This window comes from Phyllostomus hastatus, unplaced genomic scaffold (assembly GCF_019186645.2).
Source record: "Phyllostomus hastatus isolate PE091 unplaced genomic scaffold, TTU_PhHast_1.1 phas_scaffold_585, whole genome shotgun sequence".
NCBI classification, from domain to species: Eukaryota; Metazoa; Chordata; class Mammalia; order Chiroptera; family Phyllostomidae; genus Phyllostomus; species Phyllostomus hastatus.
In genome coordinates, this window is record NW_025334037.1 from 4,162,541 (window position 1) to 4,179,802 (window position 17,262).

Consider the following 17,262-nt stretch of genomic DNA (forward strand, 5'->3'; position numbering starts at 1 on the left):
TACACTAAAGCAGTTTGACCTTGACTGTGGATCGTGGGGAGCCACTGAATGTTTTGAGGCAGTAGCGTGTATAAAACGGCTCTGTTTTAGATAGCTGTGTAGTATGGATTAAAAAGAAGAATAATGAGAAGAGTAAAGTATTAAGGCTAGCAAAATTATTTGTTAGAGGATTAGAAGGTGGTTGTATAGCATCTCTTTATTGCTTCATAGAGAATAAGCCATTAGAAAAGCTTACTTTATTCCCGTTTTCCTTCTAGAAATACTTAAAATAAAAAGAACTTCTATGCAATGTAAAGATATTATATTCAATACATAGCATTAGACATTTTCACTTGTCCCTTGTAGTCTAATGCAAATGTGCGGTTGGTAAGCTTCCCACTAAGGTAAAGGGGAACGCAGTGTTTTGTGGGGCCATCACTTGATACGTTATCAGCTGCAATGGAGTGATAGGAACTCCAAGAAGGAGGGGCTTGGGCTATTGCCAGGTATTTGGAAGGGATGAGAGGATTAAGTTCTGACTAACCAGGGGTTAACACAGCCTTCCTCTGTGTGTTCTGCTAAAGCTGTTTCCTATAAGCCCCTGAGTGAATGCAAACACAGGATATTTCAGGGACTTGCCACTGTTTACCTCCTGAAGGCCATCAGTCCCTTTTGTAAACCTTAAGATCAGGAACACAGAGTACCAACCCTGACAACCCAGAACAAGCCGCCTAGCCCTTCCTGGTGATTTTCCATGTTGGTGCTATGTTTTGGTCAATGATTTATATTAGGGCTTAACCAAGGCACTGGTGTCTGAACTTCCTCATTGGGAACACTCTAGGACTGATTCAGATGCTCCTTTTCATGAACCCTCCTTTACCCCCAATCTTAGCCTTGTACAGCTCTCCTCCTCTGGGTCTCCATTCCTCTCATTCAGTCATTCATGCAGTCAGGGTCTACACACTGAGGACCCGCTGTATTCCTGGCACCAGGGATACAGTGAGGAGCACAGCCCAATCTGTGGTCTGTGTTCCTCTGGAACGTCCTGTCTGGTAGTGGGGGAGGCAGGCATTCATCATGCAGTCATTCCAATTAATGGGATGTGGCAGCTGGGTGCACCACGCTGTGAATGAGAGGCTTGGGGAAGGATAGGGTAAGTTGACATGGGTAAGAGGCCTCCACAGGTGTAAGCTCCTTGAAGGCAGACTCGGCATCTTTTTACCCCCATAATTCTAGCATGTTGTTTCTGCTTTTGTAGGTAGAGTTGGTGTCTGACCAGTGGGTGACTTGTCAGCTCTGGTAGACCTTCTTTCTTTCCCAGGGTCACTTGGGGCAATTCCAGCAGTGTGGAGGAAAAGGTTAATTATTAACTCCTCAGTGGTTAGTTAATAAAGACTCTGCCTCCTCTGGCCATGTCCATAGATATAAAGTCCCCAGCTCTTCAGGACAGGGTCATTAAACATCCCTCTGGAGACCGCTCCCTAACTGGTGACACTTGTCCTTTTTGGCTGTTCATGTTGATATCCTAAGATATTTTTTCCTTTAGATGAACCCCAGTTGATGAAAAAGGGTCCATGGCTAGAAAGAATTTTAACGCCGTCTTGCAGAAATGGGAAAGTCCTTGTAAACCACTCTCTGTGTTGTGCTGCTGCTGCTCTATCTTCTTGAGGACTGAGCTGTGCTCCATGGTGTTGTCACTTGTGGAAGGCAGCTTTGTTTGCTTCTTCCCACTCTGTCATCTTCTTTTCTTTATTCACATTTTCACTTTATGTTGATGATTCAGGGGCACTTGGACTACAGGGATGTAGAAACCATTTTCTGCCTCTAACAGTGACTCATTCCACAAACTTTGGGGGAAGCAGAGAAAAGATGGATGCTGTTAGTTTTTGTTCTTAATATCTTAATAATCCGGGTTGAGCCGTGGCATGTACCAAAATGATAGACTATAAGGCAGAAAAGATACAAGTCAGCAGTGAGGAGGCCAGCCTCAAGGACTGTGGATGTTTAAGGAGAGGGGAGGTATCTTCAGCCGAAAAACTTAGAAAGGATGAAGTATCTGAAAGGTGGGCAGGATGCAGACATGCAGAAATGGGCAAGGGCAATACATGACATGAAGGCAATTGTGTGCACAGGTACAGAGCTCTGAAAGCTAAAGGTGTTAGTTAACGAGGAATGTTCTAGTAGTCTACTAGTGCTATTAGACTAAGTTAGGGTTTGTGAGGGTCAGTAGTAGATCCTATGGCTGCAGCCGTAGAGCTGGTGCCCTTTGATACAGCTTTGGTCTAGCAATCAAGAGAGGCTTGAGTTTTCGTTTCCTTTCTGACTCTTATTCATTTAACATGGCAATCCTTACCTATCTCTCCAAGCGAAGGGAGGGCCAGCAGAGAGTTCCTCACAGAAAGTAACTAGAGCCCCTTCCCTAGGCCTAGGCAAGTTCAGTGTGCCCACCCCGGTGTGAATTTGCCTAAGAAATGGCTGCAGCCAAGGAAGTGAGCGGTCCACTTGTTAGTTCTTTCTTTGTGGCTCCCTGACTCCATTCAATTACAAAGTGGCTCCTAGGCTGTTAAAGCCCAGAGTCTCTGGGCTACAATTTCTAGCCACAGACCTTGCATTTGCTGTGCCTCAAACATGACCTTGAGGCCACATCCTATTACACACACAGCCCACAACAACGTTCGTTAACCAGTCTTCTCTCTTGGTAAGGCAAGCCCAATGCAAACTCCAAGTCTTTCTGCAGAAATCTCTCTCTCTATTGCCCTGTTAGCAGGAAATTTCAAGGCAATAGGGATGCAGGAGAAGCCGATGATGGGCTCGCTTTCAACTGTGTTATGTTATTTAGGTAAAAGGAAAAATAAAATAAAAACTGGATTGCAGTGCCTGGTAGAGATCATAGTATGAAAGTGGCAGGTCAGGCTGTTTATCTTTGCTGCTGCCTGTGGGAAAAGCAAGGGCAGCTGCAGCTGTAGAATCTAGATAGGGTGTGCATTGCTTCAGGAAATTGTATGCTATGGAGAACTAGTAGGGTAAGGACACTTAGTGGTGAAGTGTGACATCGCCACTCAGCTCTGTAAGCTACACCAGGTTGTCTAGAAGAAGCATAAAGGAGATAAGTCATGACTGCTGTGGATGCCATGAGTGTAGAACCTGGATGCTCCTGGGCTCAGAAGGAAAGACTGTGCAGTGGTTTGGGAGCTTGAGGATCAGCAGGCGTGTGTGTGTGTGTGTGTGTGTGTGTGTGTGTGTGTGTGAATTAAGAGTCCCAGTTTCCTGCTTATGTATTTGAAGAAATACTTCTTCCTCTGTCTAAAATGGTCTTTACCTGACCCCCTCCATCCTGCCTGTCAAAAACAGTCTTGTTGCTCTGGTGAATGATGTACACACTAGAGTGTTTAGAGGGAAGTGTTATTATGCCTGCCACTTATTTTGAAACAACAACAACGATGAAATAAGATGGCATGGTAAAATGGGTAGGGGAATAGAGAGATGGGAAAGATGTGATAAAGCAGGTGTAGAAAAAGTAAAGGGTAGAATCTAGGTGGTGGGTATATAGTAATCACTGTAACATTCATTTGTAAAAGACTTTTCTGTATGTCTGAAATTTATCATAATAAAATAATGGAGAAAATATAATCTATCCTTAAAGGCCTTGCTTAAGATCCGGTGCTTTGGGGAAGGCTTTCTGTAGTCCCTGAATTATTCATGGCCGAATACCCATGCACTTGACCAGAACCTCTTTCATGACATTAGTCATCATTGGGCATGCAGAGCTGATTTGCTGTCACATCTGAGCCCTTCTATTGGACAGTGAACTCTTTGTTGGTGCACAGGCTGTTCTCTTGGTACATCCCCAATGCCTTAGACGGGCATCTTAAGGCATAAAGCAGATTGTCCCCACATGACTGTAGGATTCCTTTAGAAATATCGTGATTAGAGTTAACTTCATTGAAATTCATTTTGGGGTGTGTGTGTGTGTGTGTGTGTGTGTGTGTGTGTGTGTGTTTTGGAAGAGAGAGAAATGAGGGCTAGCATTTCCAACACCCAGCAGCCTGATCGTGGCTGCAAACAAGACCACTGTGTGGACCAGAGGCCCACGGCCAGTTACGTTACTGATGGCTGGTGCCACTGCACTCCTGGCCCTTGTTAAGGGAATTCTGTGTGGTAATACCATGATTCTGGACTATATGGACCCACCCCTGTTTAGAGGACCATGCTATAAAATATAAGCAGGTCTCAGGTCTCAGGACATCCTGTCAAGATCCCTGACAAGAATCTTCACTCAGAACTGTGTTGACTTCCCCAAAATATGTGTAATCCCAAGCAGCCAAAAAGATATTCCAAAATTATTTGGAATGGTATACTTGTTTTCCTAATAGGTAAGCATATTTTAATTCTGAGAAGATTTAGAAAGGAAAATAGAACATATTAATAAAGAAAAAAGTATAGTATTAGTGTTTTTATTTAAAAGAATTATGCATATTTGATATTTCAGGCAATTATATAAAATAATATGGTCCATACAACAAGTTAGCCTGTATTTCCAAATTAAAATGTGCCATGGAGTAATTGATTTAGACTTGCTTTGTGGAAGGATTGAAGTCTTACTGGACTTAAGCAATATTAGAGAATTTAAGATAATTTATTAGGTTCCTAAGAGCTGTTTAAGGAAATATTTTATAAGTTAGGTCAAATAGTCTTAATGTTTAAAAGAATTGATTATATTCTAAATTAAATACATGGTTTTAAATGTTTAAAGGACTTTAGGTTTATACAGTGGACCAAATATTATTTGAATGGGCCTTTGAAAGTGAATATAAAAATTTTAAGATATGTGAGTTGAACTTAAAACTTAAAAGATGAACTAGGTATTTGAGTTTTTAAAAAATAACTAACCACATGAAATACACATTTCTATAAACCGGGTGAACCCAAATAGTGTTTTTCTGTGCACAAAGCTACCTCGCGGTCGTTAAAAAATCCACATGAAATAAAGTGAATGACACTGTGTAGAGATCACAGTAGATGCTTAGTGTTACTTGAATTTGAATTTAAAAATTGAATTAACAGTATTCCTTGTGGAGACAAGAAGAAACACATAAGAACCTCAAGTTAATTCCTCATTATGGCCTGAAACATGGTATGAAAGGACACAGGGTTTTGAAAGGTGCTCTTATAAAGCACAGGGACGTGAGAGTCATGATAAGCTTTCAGTGGGATGATGACAGTAGCATTGTGCTCTGCACAGAGTAGATCCCTGGTGAGGGCCCATTGTAGAGGTACTAATTTTTAGAGGTACTGTCAACCACAGATAAGCTGATATTGTTTAACTCCAAGGTGTGCCATTTGCATGGACTACAGGGTATACAGTCAAATGTGGCTGTCCTGGGTATTGGCTTCATCCATTCCACCAAATGCCTTAAGAAATTGAAAGTTATTTATATAGATGCTGTGTCACACATAACAAGGAATTTTGCCTGCTTTCACAGAAAATAAGCAAGTATGGGGAGGAGATGTTTTTGCCATCTGGACAAGGTTCAGATGGAATTGCGTGTAATACAGAGCTCTGGATTCATTTTGTCATGGCCACTCAGACCGCCCTGAACAGGGTGCACAGTGAGGCCCCGAGCCGGAAGATGCTGTCATTTCGGTCTGGCTTCAGGTAATTAGGCACTCCTAGCTGGGCTCTGCTGTCAGTGAGCCTTCGAGACAAATTGCAAAATCTGTACAACCATCTGAGAGATGAAGTAAACTCGATGACACTACAGGGGATATTGGTAATTCTCAAAAGTTTGAAAGAGAATCCTTAGAGAAGCAATTCTCAAAACTGAATTTCGAGGTTCATTTTCTGTGGTTAAAGGTTAAGTTCAGTCGTAGAATCAGGATCTTGGAAGATCCTGACAAGACAGAAAGACAGGTGTAATCAAACAGGATGAAATGCAATAGAAAGAAATATAAGGTTCTATATTTGGATCTGAACATTCTAACTATGCATAAACAGACTGGGCATGGGGGTAGGGATATATTGGAGTGGTAGCCCATGTAAAAAGAACCTAGGAGTTCAAATTGATGGAAGTTGACAGTTTCTTGTTGTCCCCCCAAACTAAACCAGTGCTGCATTCACAGAAGTGGGGTATTTAGGAGTATAAGTGAGGTGATAGACCCACTCGTTTTAGCAGGAGCATCACTGCAGTTCTGGCCTTCAGGCCATGAACAGAAAGTAGACAAAGGATGGTCACAGGATGTATGGGGGAGTGTTCCAAAGCTTCGCACAGATACGAACGTACAGGGGAGGTTTGGCCTGGACACAATTTCAAGAGGACATGAAAGCCACCGTTAATATCTGGAAGTTAGTCATGTGCATAAGTGACTAGCTTTGTTTCTTGTTAAGAGAAACAAGAATCTGAAGATGAAATTTTCAAGAAGCCATAGTAAGGAGGGTCCTTTTATTCTTGAATATTTTAAAATAAAGTGGACTGCTTCCTGAACTCTAGGAGTGCTAGCTTAGGCTAATAAGGACTTCGACTTTTAAGGGTGGGAATGGATGACAAAGTTACTCTCCAGTCCCAAACTTCCACGATTCCTTTGTCTTCTAGTGGTGGCCATGTATAGGGCACAGCCCGAACCCAGGCAGGTGGTGGACAGAGCCATGATTACTAGGATGTTCTACCAGGAGTGTGCAACCTACAGCCCAGGATGGGTATGAATGCAGCCCAACACAAAATCCTAAATTTACTTAAAATCTTTTTTTGCTCATCAGTTTTCGTTAGTGTTTGTGTATTTAATTCGTGGTCTGAGATGATTCTTTCTCTTCCAGTGTGGCCTAGAGACGCCAAGAGGTTGGTCACCCCTGTCAGTGAAGGGACAGTATTTAGAATTCTCAGACAAAATTCCCATGAAGATATGCCCCCATTGGTCTTCATTAGTGCTGCCAGTTCTTTACTCTGCCCGGGAGATCCAGTGGGCATGGTCACTGTCTTTCAGCAAAGGCTGTGCTATTTCCTCACTTATTTTTCCTGTGTGCCCAGCAGGGCGCTGCGTGCCCTGGGGCGGGGGGCCGTGGGGGCGCTGGGGAATAAGACAAACCTCTTGCTCCCTTCAGGTATGCAGTGTGTCTGGGGAGTGAGACAGCAAGCACAAATTATACAACTAGCCATACAGTCATGATTATAGTTACAGTTAGGACCCATGTCTTGTAAGAGTGGGCTTTTTTCCATGTAAAATGGTATTACATTTCCCCACTTAGCTTTGGGGCTATACTTTCCCATTATATTACAGTTCTTCTAAGTCAGGTTGTCTCTTTGAAACCCCTCAGTCTCCTGGTGGGGTACGGACAGAAGGCATTTGTTTAGACTTCGAGGCATTTTCTTTCCCCCAAAGGTTATAAAGCTTTGAGAAGCTGAGTCACTCTTTCACCCACACAGTCTCGTATGTAGTTACTGGTGCAGTGACTGCTTTTGGGGGGGGGGTCTGCTTTCATACCGTTAACTTCTTATCATTATAGGGTTTCTTTGGCCACAGTGGTTCATTCTCTTGTGACTATAGTGACTGACTGGAGGTAACTACAAGGAGAAGTCTGGGTGAGGAGGAATGGGCATGAAAATCAGGCTCGAATGGAATGGGGTTGACTGACTCCCACGCTGATCCTTGTATGTGTTGCATATACAAGTGACCACCCGTTTAGATGCAAGCCAGCAAAGAAACAAGAAAGCACATTTTAAAAAGCACATTTCTATCCTTGATTGCTGATCGTAGTTCATAATGTAATGTCCCTCATCTTCTTTTCCCCTAGTAAGTATTTTCGCAAACAATTGTACTGTTTTATTTTTCTAGCATTGATAAACTTACAGCTATAACTGATTGTGAATTCTATTCTTAGCTCTCAGAGGTGTTTTTTTTGTCATCCACCTTATTGTAAATTCTTCTTTCTTGCAGGTAGGAATGAATTGATAGCCAGATACATCAAACTCAGGACAGGGAAGACAAGGACCAGAAAACAGGTACAGTAATAACCTTACCTGGAAATTGTGCATGTCAGCGAATGGCCCATGGAGGCATTTTGGCTGCAGTGGCTGTCTGTGCTTTGGCTCCTAGGAGCCCCCAATTTTAGTTCCCTGTAAGGACGTCAGTGATGTTGAAATTGGTGTTTTAAATTGGCTCAGTTTTCACTGTTCATCATTTCAGTGACCCTTGACTATGTGGTCTCCAGAATTCTTTTTATATATATGGGAAAGTTGTACTAAGGACGGTGTATAAACTGCTCCTGTACTGTACTTCAGAAGCTTTCCTTCTTTCCCAAACTATGCATCTGCAAACACGACAAATGCTGCAGGTGTAAATATACTTGCACGTTATGAAAATTTGAGATTTTTGTGCATTGTAAAATCCTGGAACAATTACATATGAGTCACCATTTCAATGAAAAAGTAACACTAGCAGCCGTGAGTATTGGCCTGAATTCGATACTGAATGATGTGCGTCCAGGGAACTGTTGCTCCGTAAGCTGTGGCTTTTTGTCAGTAGCTGCTGTGCCTGAAATGAAGTTACAACTTAAATACCTTTGTGCAGAGCAGTGTCAGGAATTTTCCTCTGCCCTCGGTCAGGGCTCTGGCTCTCCTGCTTTCGGGTATAAAGCAGCCCAAATTTCTGACCCAATTCAGAACTGGAATGGATGAGAAATTCGTGTTTTAACTAAAAACAAAAGTAAAGAAAGGGTTAAGGGGGAAAAAATCAAACAAATCTCATTGGTGAGTCGTTAACAGAAAAGAACATTTTTTAAATGTTGACCTATGCTGATGGATCTGTGGATTTTAAAAACTATAATCAAACCAAAAGACAAGCTCAACTGTGGTCTCATTAAGCCTGAGCAGCAGATTCCAGTCCTCTGCTCGGTGATGAGTTGTTTTCATGAGTGTTTATGACGGGGTAGAGCTCTTCCCCAGGAATGCTGCATGTGCCCCAGCCAGAGCCTGGCTGCTGAGTCAGCACAGAAGGAGGTGGCCTCCCGCCAGCCCTCAGACACAGGACATTGTCTATTCGGTGGATGCTCCCCCGGCAGTGGACGGTGGTCCTCATTAAGTCCGAGAACCACATTAAGAACAAAATTCGGGTGGAAACAAGTAAAAACTGGATGGAGGAGTGAAGAGGATGGGGCAGTTCCTGCTTCTCCATACTAAAAAAACAAACAATGCAAATAGAAAAAAAAGTTGATAATTTAAACTCAAAGACAAAGTTGAAAATAAAGGGGTCTTTTATTATCATGAATCCTGTTTTTTAGAGTTGCTAGAGTGTTTGGAGTGAATTAATTGTCTCAGTCTGAGTTGCTGAACTTTTACATGGAAGGTCCTACATTTCTGAAACAGGCAAAAACAGACAAGATCTAATGCTCAACACACTGAACGGGCTGGACCCGCCGGTCTGTGAGCTCCGCCCATGTGCCCCACCCCTTCACTGGGGACTCTTCTAAATTTAACCAAGTCCTGTGGAAAGAGATGCAAATTTGTTTACCCAGTGGAATCATTGTGTTTCAGAAGCCAGGCTTGGCTTGGTTTCCACACCCCAGCATCCTGGGGATGTTTTTAGGCAGCAGTTGGTGATACCTCTCCAATGTGAATTTGTTGTTCAGCAAATCCGTGTGGTTTTCAACCCAGATTTTTAACAGGATGGCTGGCTGGCTGTATTCACACTTTGCGCTTTGTAGTAATATGCAAATCCACTTGGCGCCCAGTCAATACCCAGAAGAGTGGAAGGATTAAAGATATTTATACGGGGGGGAAATGCTCTGCTAACTGGGTCTTTCCATTTCACTTTGAGATCTAATTTACATGTCAGTATTATTTTAACATTTGCTACAGAATCCAGAGCTCTTAATGAGATCAGAATACAACTGATAGCTTCAGCTTCTTGATTCTGCAGAATGTGCTAATTTATGGATCGTCTCTTCTAAATTGAGAAAAAAGGGATTTTCCCTCCTGATACTGAGAAGCTATAAATATTTTCATTTACCTCTACCCCCACCTTTTTAATTGTATAAAAGAAAACAACCCCACGCTCCCCCTCTCACCTCGTTCCTGTGATTGCTCCCGGGTGAGAAAAAAACTAGATTAGCCTAAACTTTCCTCCTGAATCAAGTCACTGCAGTGATGACCCAGTCTGAAAAGCTGAGAGCAGCGCTGGGGGCTTGGTGTCTGGCTGGGACTGTGTATTCCTAACTGCAGAGCTTTGTTGCGATGCAAATAACCTCCCCCCCCCCCACCCCACCCCAAAACCCTCCTAAGGAGTAGCAATTTTATATTTGATTTCCTTTTTTTTGTTTTGTTTTGTTTTGTTTTGTTTCCCCTCATAAACCCGAACAATGTAGGTGTCTAGTCATATACAGGTCTTAGCAAGAAAGAAAGTTCGAGAAATTCAAGCCGCCATTAAGGTACGTCTGGCTTGCCCAGTTGTAGGGGGCTTTTCATCTCCATGGTTACAGGCTTTTCCTTTGTTTTCCTCCCTTCCCCTACCCTGCAGGTGTCTAGTCACATTCAGGTTCTTGCCAGAAGGAAATCTCGTGATTTTCATTCCAAGCTAAAGGTATGCGCTTTCCTGCTTTTTGGCTTGTGGTTGCTATGCATCTCACTTCCTGTTTTCCATGGTGACTGGTGAATGCCTGGTGCTGGGATTCTCGTAACCTAGTTTCCTCGCATGTGAGAGCTGTTTACATTTCTTTGTGTCTAATCTCTCTGTTTCTGTACTAGCCTCACAGCGAGCCCAGTGTGTGTGCGCGTGTGTCCCTAATAACAATGCAAATGCAGCAGAGAGCTGGTCTTGATAACTTTTCAGCACAGAAACGTGATTTTTTTTTTAACCTTCAAATATCCACCAAGCAGCCCTGGGCTAGGAGAGGAAAAAAAGAATCCAGAAACACAAAGTTGGTGTAGAAATTATAAACAAGAATCATTTCCACAGCAGTCATCATGAAATTGCTTTTAATAAGATATTTAGAAATTAACTTGGGCTTTTGATGTATTTTCAAAAGTACTCATGAAAAACACACCCTATTCATGTAATTTTTCTTGTGTCCTTCCAACACAGAGAGTATTTTCTGCCAGATTTCCTCCACAGTGCTTAACTTAACGTCGTTTTCTAAGTTGAGGAAGAAACTTGAGGTGAGGCCTTAAAAAAATAAAGATAGATCTTAAAAATGGAAAAGATCCTGATCAAATCCATATTTGCAATTCTGTTTATAATTAAGTTGACTTTAAAATGTTTTTACACATGCCTCAGTTTCCCATCTCTTAAAATATATTTCATAGCAAAAATGGAGGCATGGACAGTATTTAAATGTCAAGTTCCACCTTCCCAAGTTACACACATGACTTCTTTTTCTCCATAATAACCTGTTTTAGAAGTGCATAGATTATAGTTTAACATGAACAGGTTTTACTTTATGATAATAATGAATTTTGTAGCTCATATTGTTGTCTTTCCCATATGTCATTTTTTTTGTTCTGTTCTCTTTTTCCCCATACATTAAGTAAATTTGTGTTTTCATTGTAAACCTAAAGAATAAAGTGCAATTTCATAGCACCGAGTGGTGAACTCTGGGACCCTTCCCAATGCCCTCCAACTTTTTTATGCAAACAAGTCTGGCTGTGGAGTAGCTCGAAGTTACTAGGAAGAAGCATTTGGTGTGCCCTCTGCAGTGGGCAGCATGCTGGCTCGCTGGCACGTGTGGCTGATGGTGGCTGGCTTTTAGCTGCACTGGCTGAGCAGTTGAAAAGGCTAAGATAACCTCTTAGATCCTGCTTTTTAACCAAAGGTGCATTCCTCTCTATGTGGATGTAACTCCCGCAGTATTTGCTCAAATTCTGACTGTTTCTAGTTTCTCTGAGCTAACGGATTAATGGTGTACAAGAAGTTTACAGACATCAATTTTGTGTTTCCATCTGTGATGTTATAAAGTGTTCTGTTTCTATGCTGTCTGTGTGGTTCCTGTGGACTCTCCAGGGCACACAGCCCTAAACCAAAAACCCTCTAAGTGATGAATGATCCTCTCCTGTTCAGAAGGGATCCCCATGGGTTGTACTCTTTTTCTCACTTGGTGATTTTAAGAATCTTCCTCAATGGAAACAATGTTACCTTTACTTTATACATACCATGCACACAAACACACAGTGGTATTTGTGTTTGTTCTTCAAAAATAAAAATAAAATAAAATAAAATAAAATAAAGACTTCCCCACACTGGGAACCCTGGCCCACTCTCCTTTGGGGCAGGCACAAGGAGGAGGCGGAAGCAGAGGCAGTCGGGTAGCAACTGGCTCAGCATTTCAGCTCCAAGAACCACCTCCATCTTCTTGTAGTTTCTTTCCTTCCTCCCTGCCACATTATTCTTGGAAAAATGGAGGCTTTTGTTCTTCCCATCAGCTAATACCAGTTGCGTGTTCCAGGCATGGCGCTCATCACGGTGGGCAGTTAACAGCCAACCCCTTATTCACAGAGCTGGCCATGCAAATGGGAATGTGAAATTAGGGCACTGTTGGATAAGTGTTAGCGGAAAGAGCCAAAGTAAAACGTGGAGGGAATCCCAGGGACAAGCTGCATGGAGAACGTGCTGCTGTCAGGGAACTGAAAGGTGCAGTCAGTGGGGTGCAGGACCTTTTGTGTGTTCTCTGGTGTACCCACACTACAGAAAAAGTCTCATTGTTGAGGAGTAGTAATATTTGGGAAGCCAGGGTTCCAGGAGCTTAATTGACTTGCCAAAAGCTACCACCCCTAGTTGGTGTCAAAGTCAAGATTTGAACTTCGATCTTTCTGAATCCTAAACCACTGCTCTTTCAGAAATAGTGTTATCCAGTAGAGATGGGAGAATGTTTTCAAGCAGAAGGCTTCACGACAGCACACACTGTCGATACCCTGTCACCCCTCACGCCCCTTAGAATTAGGCAGGCAGCCCTTGCTACCAGCCTTTCCTTAGCACCCACATTTTAAAAGATGAATATTTAACTTTGAGCTCTTACTCAAAACATGGACTTAATTTGAGGTTGACACTGTGGTGATTGTCATAACTAGGGGTGATGTGACCCTAGCTGCAGAACCTCTGTGTCACCACTCCAAGGGCATTAGGACAGTTGAGAATAAGGCTGCCACTAGCCTGCAGAGATGTCACTGCCTTGACCTCCCATGGGCATTCTGTGTTAAAGACGCCCTCATCAACTCTCCTAGCCGGCCATCGCCAGGAAATGGACTCAGGTCCGTTGGCCTTGTAGAGAGTAGATCTCACTGCTCCGTATGTACTCGCCTATGTAGCTCCGGAGTCTAACATGTGTCCGTGGGAGGCAGGAGTGAGCATCCTCGCTGAGATCATTGTGGGGTCAGCCTGATAGCCACTGCTGCTTGGCCTCCTGCACTAACTAATGAGATAAACTTGCTACAGAAAGTTGAAGTCATCCCAACCAGCTACAAGGGCAGCTTCTGGGCAGGCAGTGAAGGTGGCAGGAAGTACCCAGACTTACAGGAAACACTGTGCTTTGCCTGTGAAGATGGATCAAGGCTTCCTGGAGATGGTGGCTGGTGCTTGACCATCCCAGGACCTATCCTTGCTGCCTCACTCAGCGTCCTCACTATTTCTACATTCTCAGAAGTCCCAGGACTTCTGTCCTCTGGGGTGGACAAAGGCCTGTGGCCCTCCTGTGAAGACTGAGGCCAAACTCCGTGTCCCTGTCCTCCCTTAGAGTTTGAATGAATGGTTTGCTCACACCTGGGGCCCCTGCCAGGTGTGGCTTCCATGTGAGCCCTCTTGCCTATAAGCCTCTCTTCATTTCCTGGGGAAGGGTGTGGTAGAATTTTTTCAGTGCAGTGATTTTCCAGACTTTTTTTTTTAAGCAGCAAAACTCATGTTTCAGATTGAAATCTTACTTGAAACCGTCAACATGTAAAAGAATAAAGGCTGTTTTAATGGAAGCTCACACTCTTTTATCCTTAGCAATGGCCTCTTTGGCTGTTCTGGTGAATAAGGTATGAACAACCACGCTGCTTTGGGCAGGAAGAAAAGGAGGTGGCTGCCTCTCGGCTGACCCTCCCAACCTTTATGGGAAAGCTCCTGGGCCCCACTTAAAGCCCAGCCCGTCTAGGCTTTGTAGCCTGTTCTGCCACATTCATCCCCAGAAACAGACCCTGGATGAGAGTGGTCACTCTCACGCCACAGTTATGGGTGTGTCACTCTGACTGCAGAAGCCCGTGAGACTGGGTTCCAAAGGTCAGCGGCATGCTTCTGCTGGCTGCGGCGCTCTCAGAGCGCTCGCGTCTGAGCCACGGCACTCCCCTTTTGGTGCAGACTTTAACTTTATTTTAATTTTTATAACAAAACTTGTTATGGTGAACGTTTAAGATTCCACGTATGGTAGATTTGAACTGTAAAAGCACAGAAGTGATGACTTCATTCAGTCCAGTGAACTTTTCATTGAGAATCCACTGTGTTCTGGGCTCTTCAGTAGATGTCAGAGAGTCATAAGCAGAACCTGTGTCCTTGAGGAACACTAAACTTTTCTGTTATCTTTGGCTACGATTGGGGAGAACACAAGATTTCCAGTAGATTGTCCTCAGCTGGGGGCAGGTGGGGCTCTGCGAGAGAAATTGAACAGAGCGGTGCAAAGACTGCACAGGGCGAGGATAATTAATTCGGAGGGTGGGGCAGTTAAAGAAAGCCACGTGGAGAAGGGCCCTCAGAACTGAGTGAAGAGGGAGGCAGAGCATCCACTGAGCAGCAGGGGTGTTGGGGGAACTGTGAAGAACACCACTTAGCTGGAGGCGCGAGTGGGAAATGCCACTGGAGGAGCTTCCCAGGGAGGTCCAGGACCATGCCATGGAAGAGTGAGGTTCACCTGTGGGCCGTGGGGAGCACGAGGGGGGCGTCGATGATACTTACTGATCTGGGGAGCGCTGTGAAGTCGAAGTGGGAGAGGTGCGTGGACCAGGGCCCACCACACACATGGGGGCCGGCTTGGCTCAGGGCCCTCTCTAGTCCTCCTCGCCATGCCAGTCTGGCTCCCCATCCCAGTCCACTGAGTGCCGTGTGCACTTCCTTCCTCACTGTTTTTAAAGAGTAAATTATGCTTAAAAGTTCTATCCTTATTAAGTCCGAAAGTGTACACTAAAACTTTTCAGCAGCACCATTTAAAACGTAGGTTATTTAAGGTTGGGTTCTCTTCAAGTGGTGGCAGGTCACTGAGGGTGCGCGTCAAGATTGACCATGAAGTTTTCATTGTTGCTAAATTTAAAATGCAACAAAATTGAAAAGTACAGAGCATGCCATATTAAACATCCATGTTTCTACTACCCAGAAATGATCATTTTCATTTTGACATATTTTTAAAAGCCTTTTTTTAAGTGAAAGAAATCAAGTGGCAAAAATTCTTCTTATGTTTTCTAATTCCCTCGATCCACCCTCACTCCCCAGCCAATCTCATCCCCCACCCATTCCTTCCCAGCAGTGTCTTTCCTTGCCATTTATTTCCCTGAGAAAAAGCAAGCCCAATAAAAACTCTCTCTTCTCTTTTGCCCTGCCATAAAACTAATCTGGATCTTTGCCCACTGTCTACCATGAATTTGTGCTGAAACCTCTGGCACAAACATGATGAGACTTCTTCTTTACAACTTACAGCATCCTCAACCATGATAGACCTAGCCAACAATTTGGGAGGACCTTGGACACAGACACAACCATAAGGGAGAGATGCGAGGGGCAAGACAGCCCAGGGGACAGTGAGGGGGTCCAGAGTGGTGGGAGGAGGTGAAAACGAGGTGAAGAGAAACTGGACAGCAGGGGAAAGGGGCAGAAGGGGTGACAGAGTGCAGCTGAGATTCAAGAGCCTGTTGGTGTGGGTAAGGAAATGCAAGGCATTTGTGACCAGAGTGCCAGAATTTTGGACATTAAACATACACTTTCAGTTTTGTTTTCATTTTTAAAACTTTTAAGAGAGAAGTCAGAGTGCTAACTGCTGCTCGAGAAGAGAGCTCATCTTGGAGGGGGTCACTTCTCACCGATGGGAGTGCCATGTGTTTGGCCCCTACCCGGATGAAATCCTTCGGACCCACCGCTCTCCAGGCGTTCAGTGGGTTCTGGTGACCCACAGGTGTTTGGCTAGGCCTGGTTCTAGTTATGAAGCAGAGGATGGTCCATGCAGTTACACTGTGCAGGTAGCTTGTAAGGTGTACAGAGCAGGCAATTAGGGATTCCGAGAATGGTGGCTTGGAGGCCTCTCTTGGACCTTCTGTCATCACCTGCGTCTCCAGCAGTGTCACCTACACCAGATTCATTTATTGTCTAGCATCTCCACCTTTCCCCTAGTTCAGCCCCTCACCTCAGTGGAGCGGGGAGAGGCAGCAGCCCATCTGCGAAGACTTTAGTATGGTCTGAGGACTGGCCTGAAAGTTTAGAAATGATTTCCTACCTTGAATTATTTTACACACCAGCAATTCATGAAAAGGTCATTACCTTTTTAAGCTCCAGGGATTTAATATCCCCAGCATGCAGAAAGAGCACAGAGGCCTTCTCCATGAGTTAAGCAGTCTTCTTTCCTACTTCAGAGTTCCTACTTAGAGTTTCCTGCTCTGGATCTCTATGGGTTCAATTGTCCTGAGATTGTCCAGGCCCTGCCCTGAGACCGCCTTTCCCCAAGCTGCAGAGGCTCATGGGAGCCACAGGCACACTGTGCACCACCATCACGCTCCTGTGAAAGGCCATTTCTGGACTGAAGTGTGTGGGGCTGAGTGCATAACTCAGGACAGCATTAAGAAGAAGAGAAGTCTTCGCTCTGCCCTAACCTCAGCAGGAATACATCTTAGGCAGTAGACGTATTCGTGTCAAGCTCTGAATGTGCATTAAAGAAAAGCCTGTACTTGCTGACATTGCATCATCCCAGCAGAGCAGAAAAAAGCCTGAGTTTCTCTGATTGTGTCCAGTCGTCAGTGACTAATTTATGAGCCACATGTGCTCCCTGAGGCCATTTTCTTCATTCTCGCCCTGGTGGCCTTTGTGATTTAATTTCTGAACAGGCCATTCTTCCCAATCTGCCATTTCTTCCAATAAGCAGAGAGCCGAAAGTTCAAATTGTTGATTTAATTCTCCTGAGGAGTTCAAGAACTTTGCTGAGGCATTGCTGCAGCCCACTGCTGAGTCTTAGTTGTATCGCCATGGATTCATCCAGGAATGGGCCCATCCACTGGGGAGATGCTCCTCACTTCATCCACTGGTGCTCCCCACGACCCTCTGAGCCACTTGGCCCCATCAGGCGGCGGCCATTAG

At 44.1% G+C, this 17,262-nt stretch overlaps 1 protein-coding gene across 11 annotated transcripts in view; it reads left to right on the forward strand.

Annotated features, from left to right (window-relative positions):
- The window catches only part of TEAD1 (TEA domain transcription factor 1), a 247,793-nt gene that overhangs the window by 161,887 nt on the left and 68,644 nt on the right, over positions 1 to 17,262 (forward strand). For 6 of the 11 annotated variants that reach the window (XM_045825358.1, XM_045825359.1, XM_045825360.1 and 3 more), the window contains exons 3-5: positions 7,909 to 7,973; positions 10,334 to 10,396; positions 10,486 to 10,548. In XM_045825358.1, coding sequence (XP_045681314.1) covers positions 7,909 to 7,973; positions 10,334 to 10,396; positions 10,486 to 10,548 — 191 coding nt within the window. The remainder of the gene's footprint in view (positions 1 to 7,908; positions 7,974 to 10,333; positions 10,397 to 10,485; positions 10,549 to 17,262) is intronic. The other 5 variants (XM_045825351.1, XM_045825354.1, XM_045825353.1 and 2 more) reach the window with 3 other exon arrangements.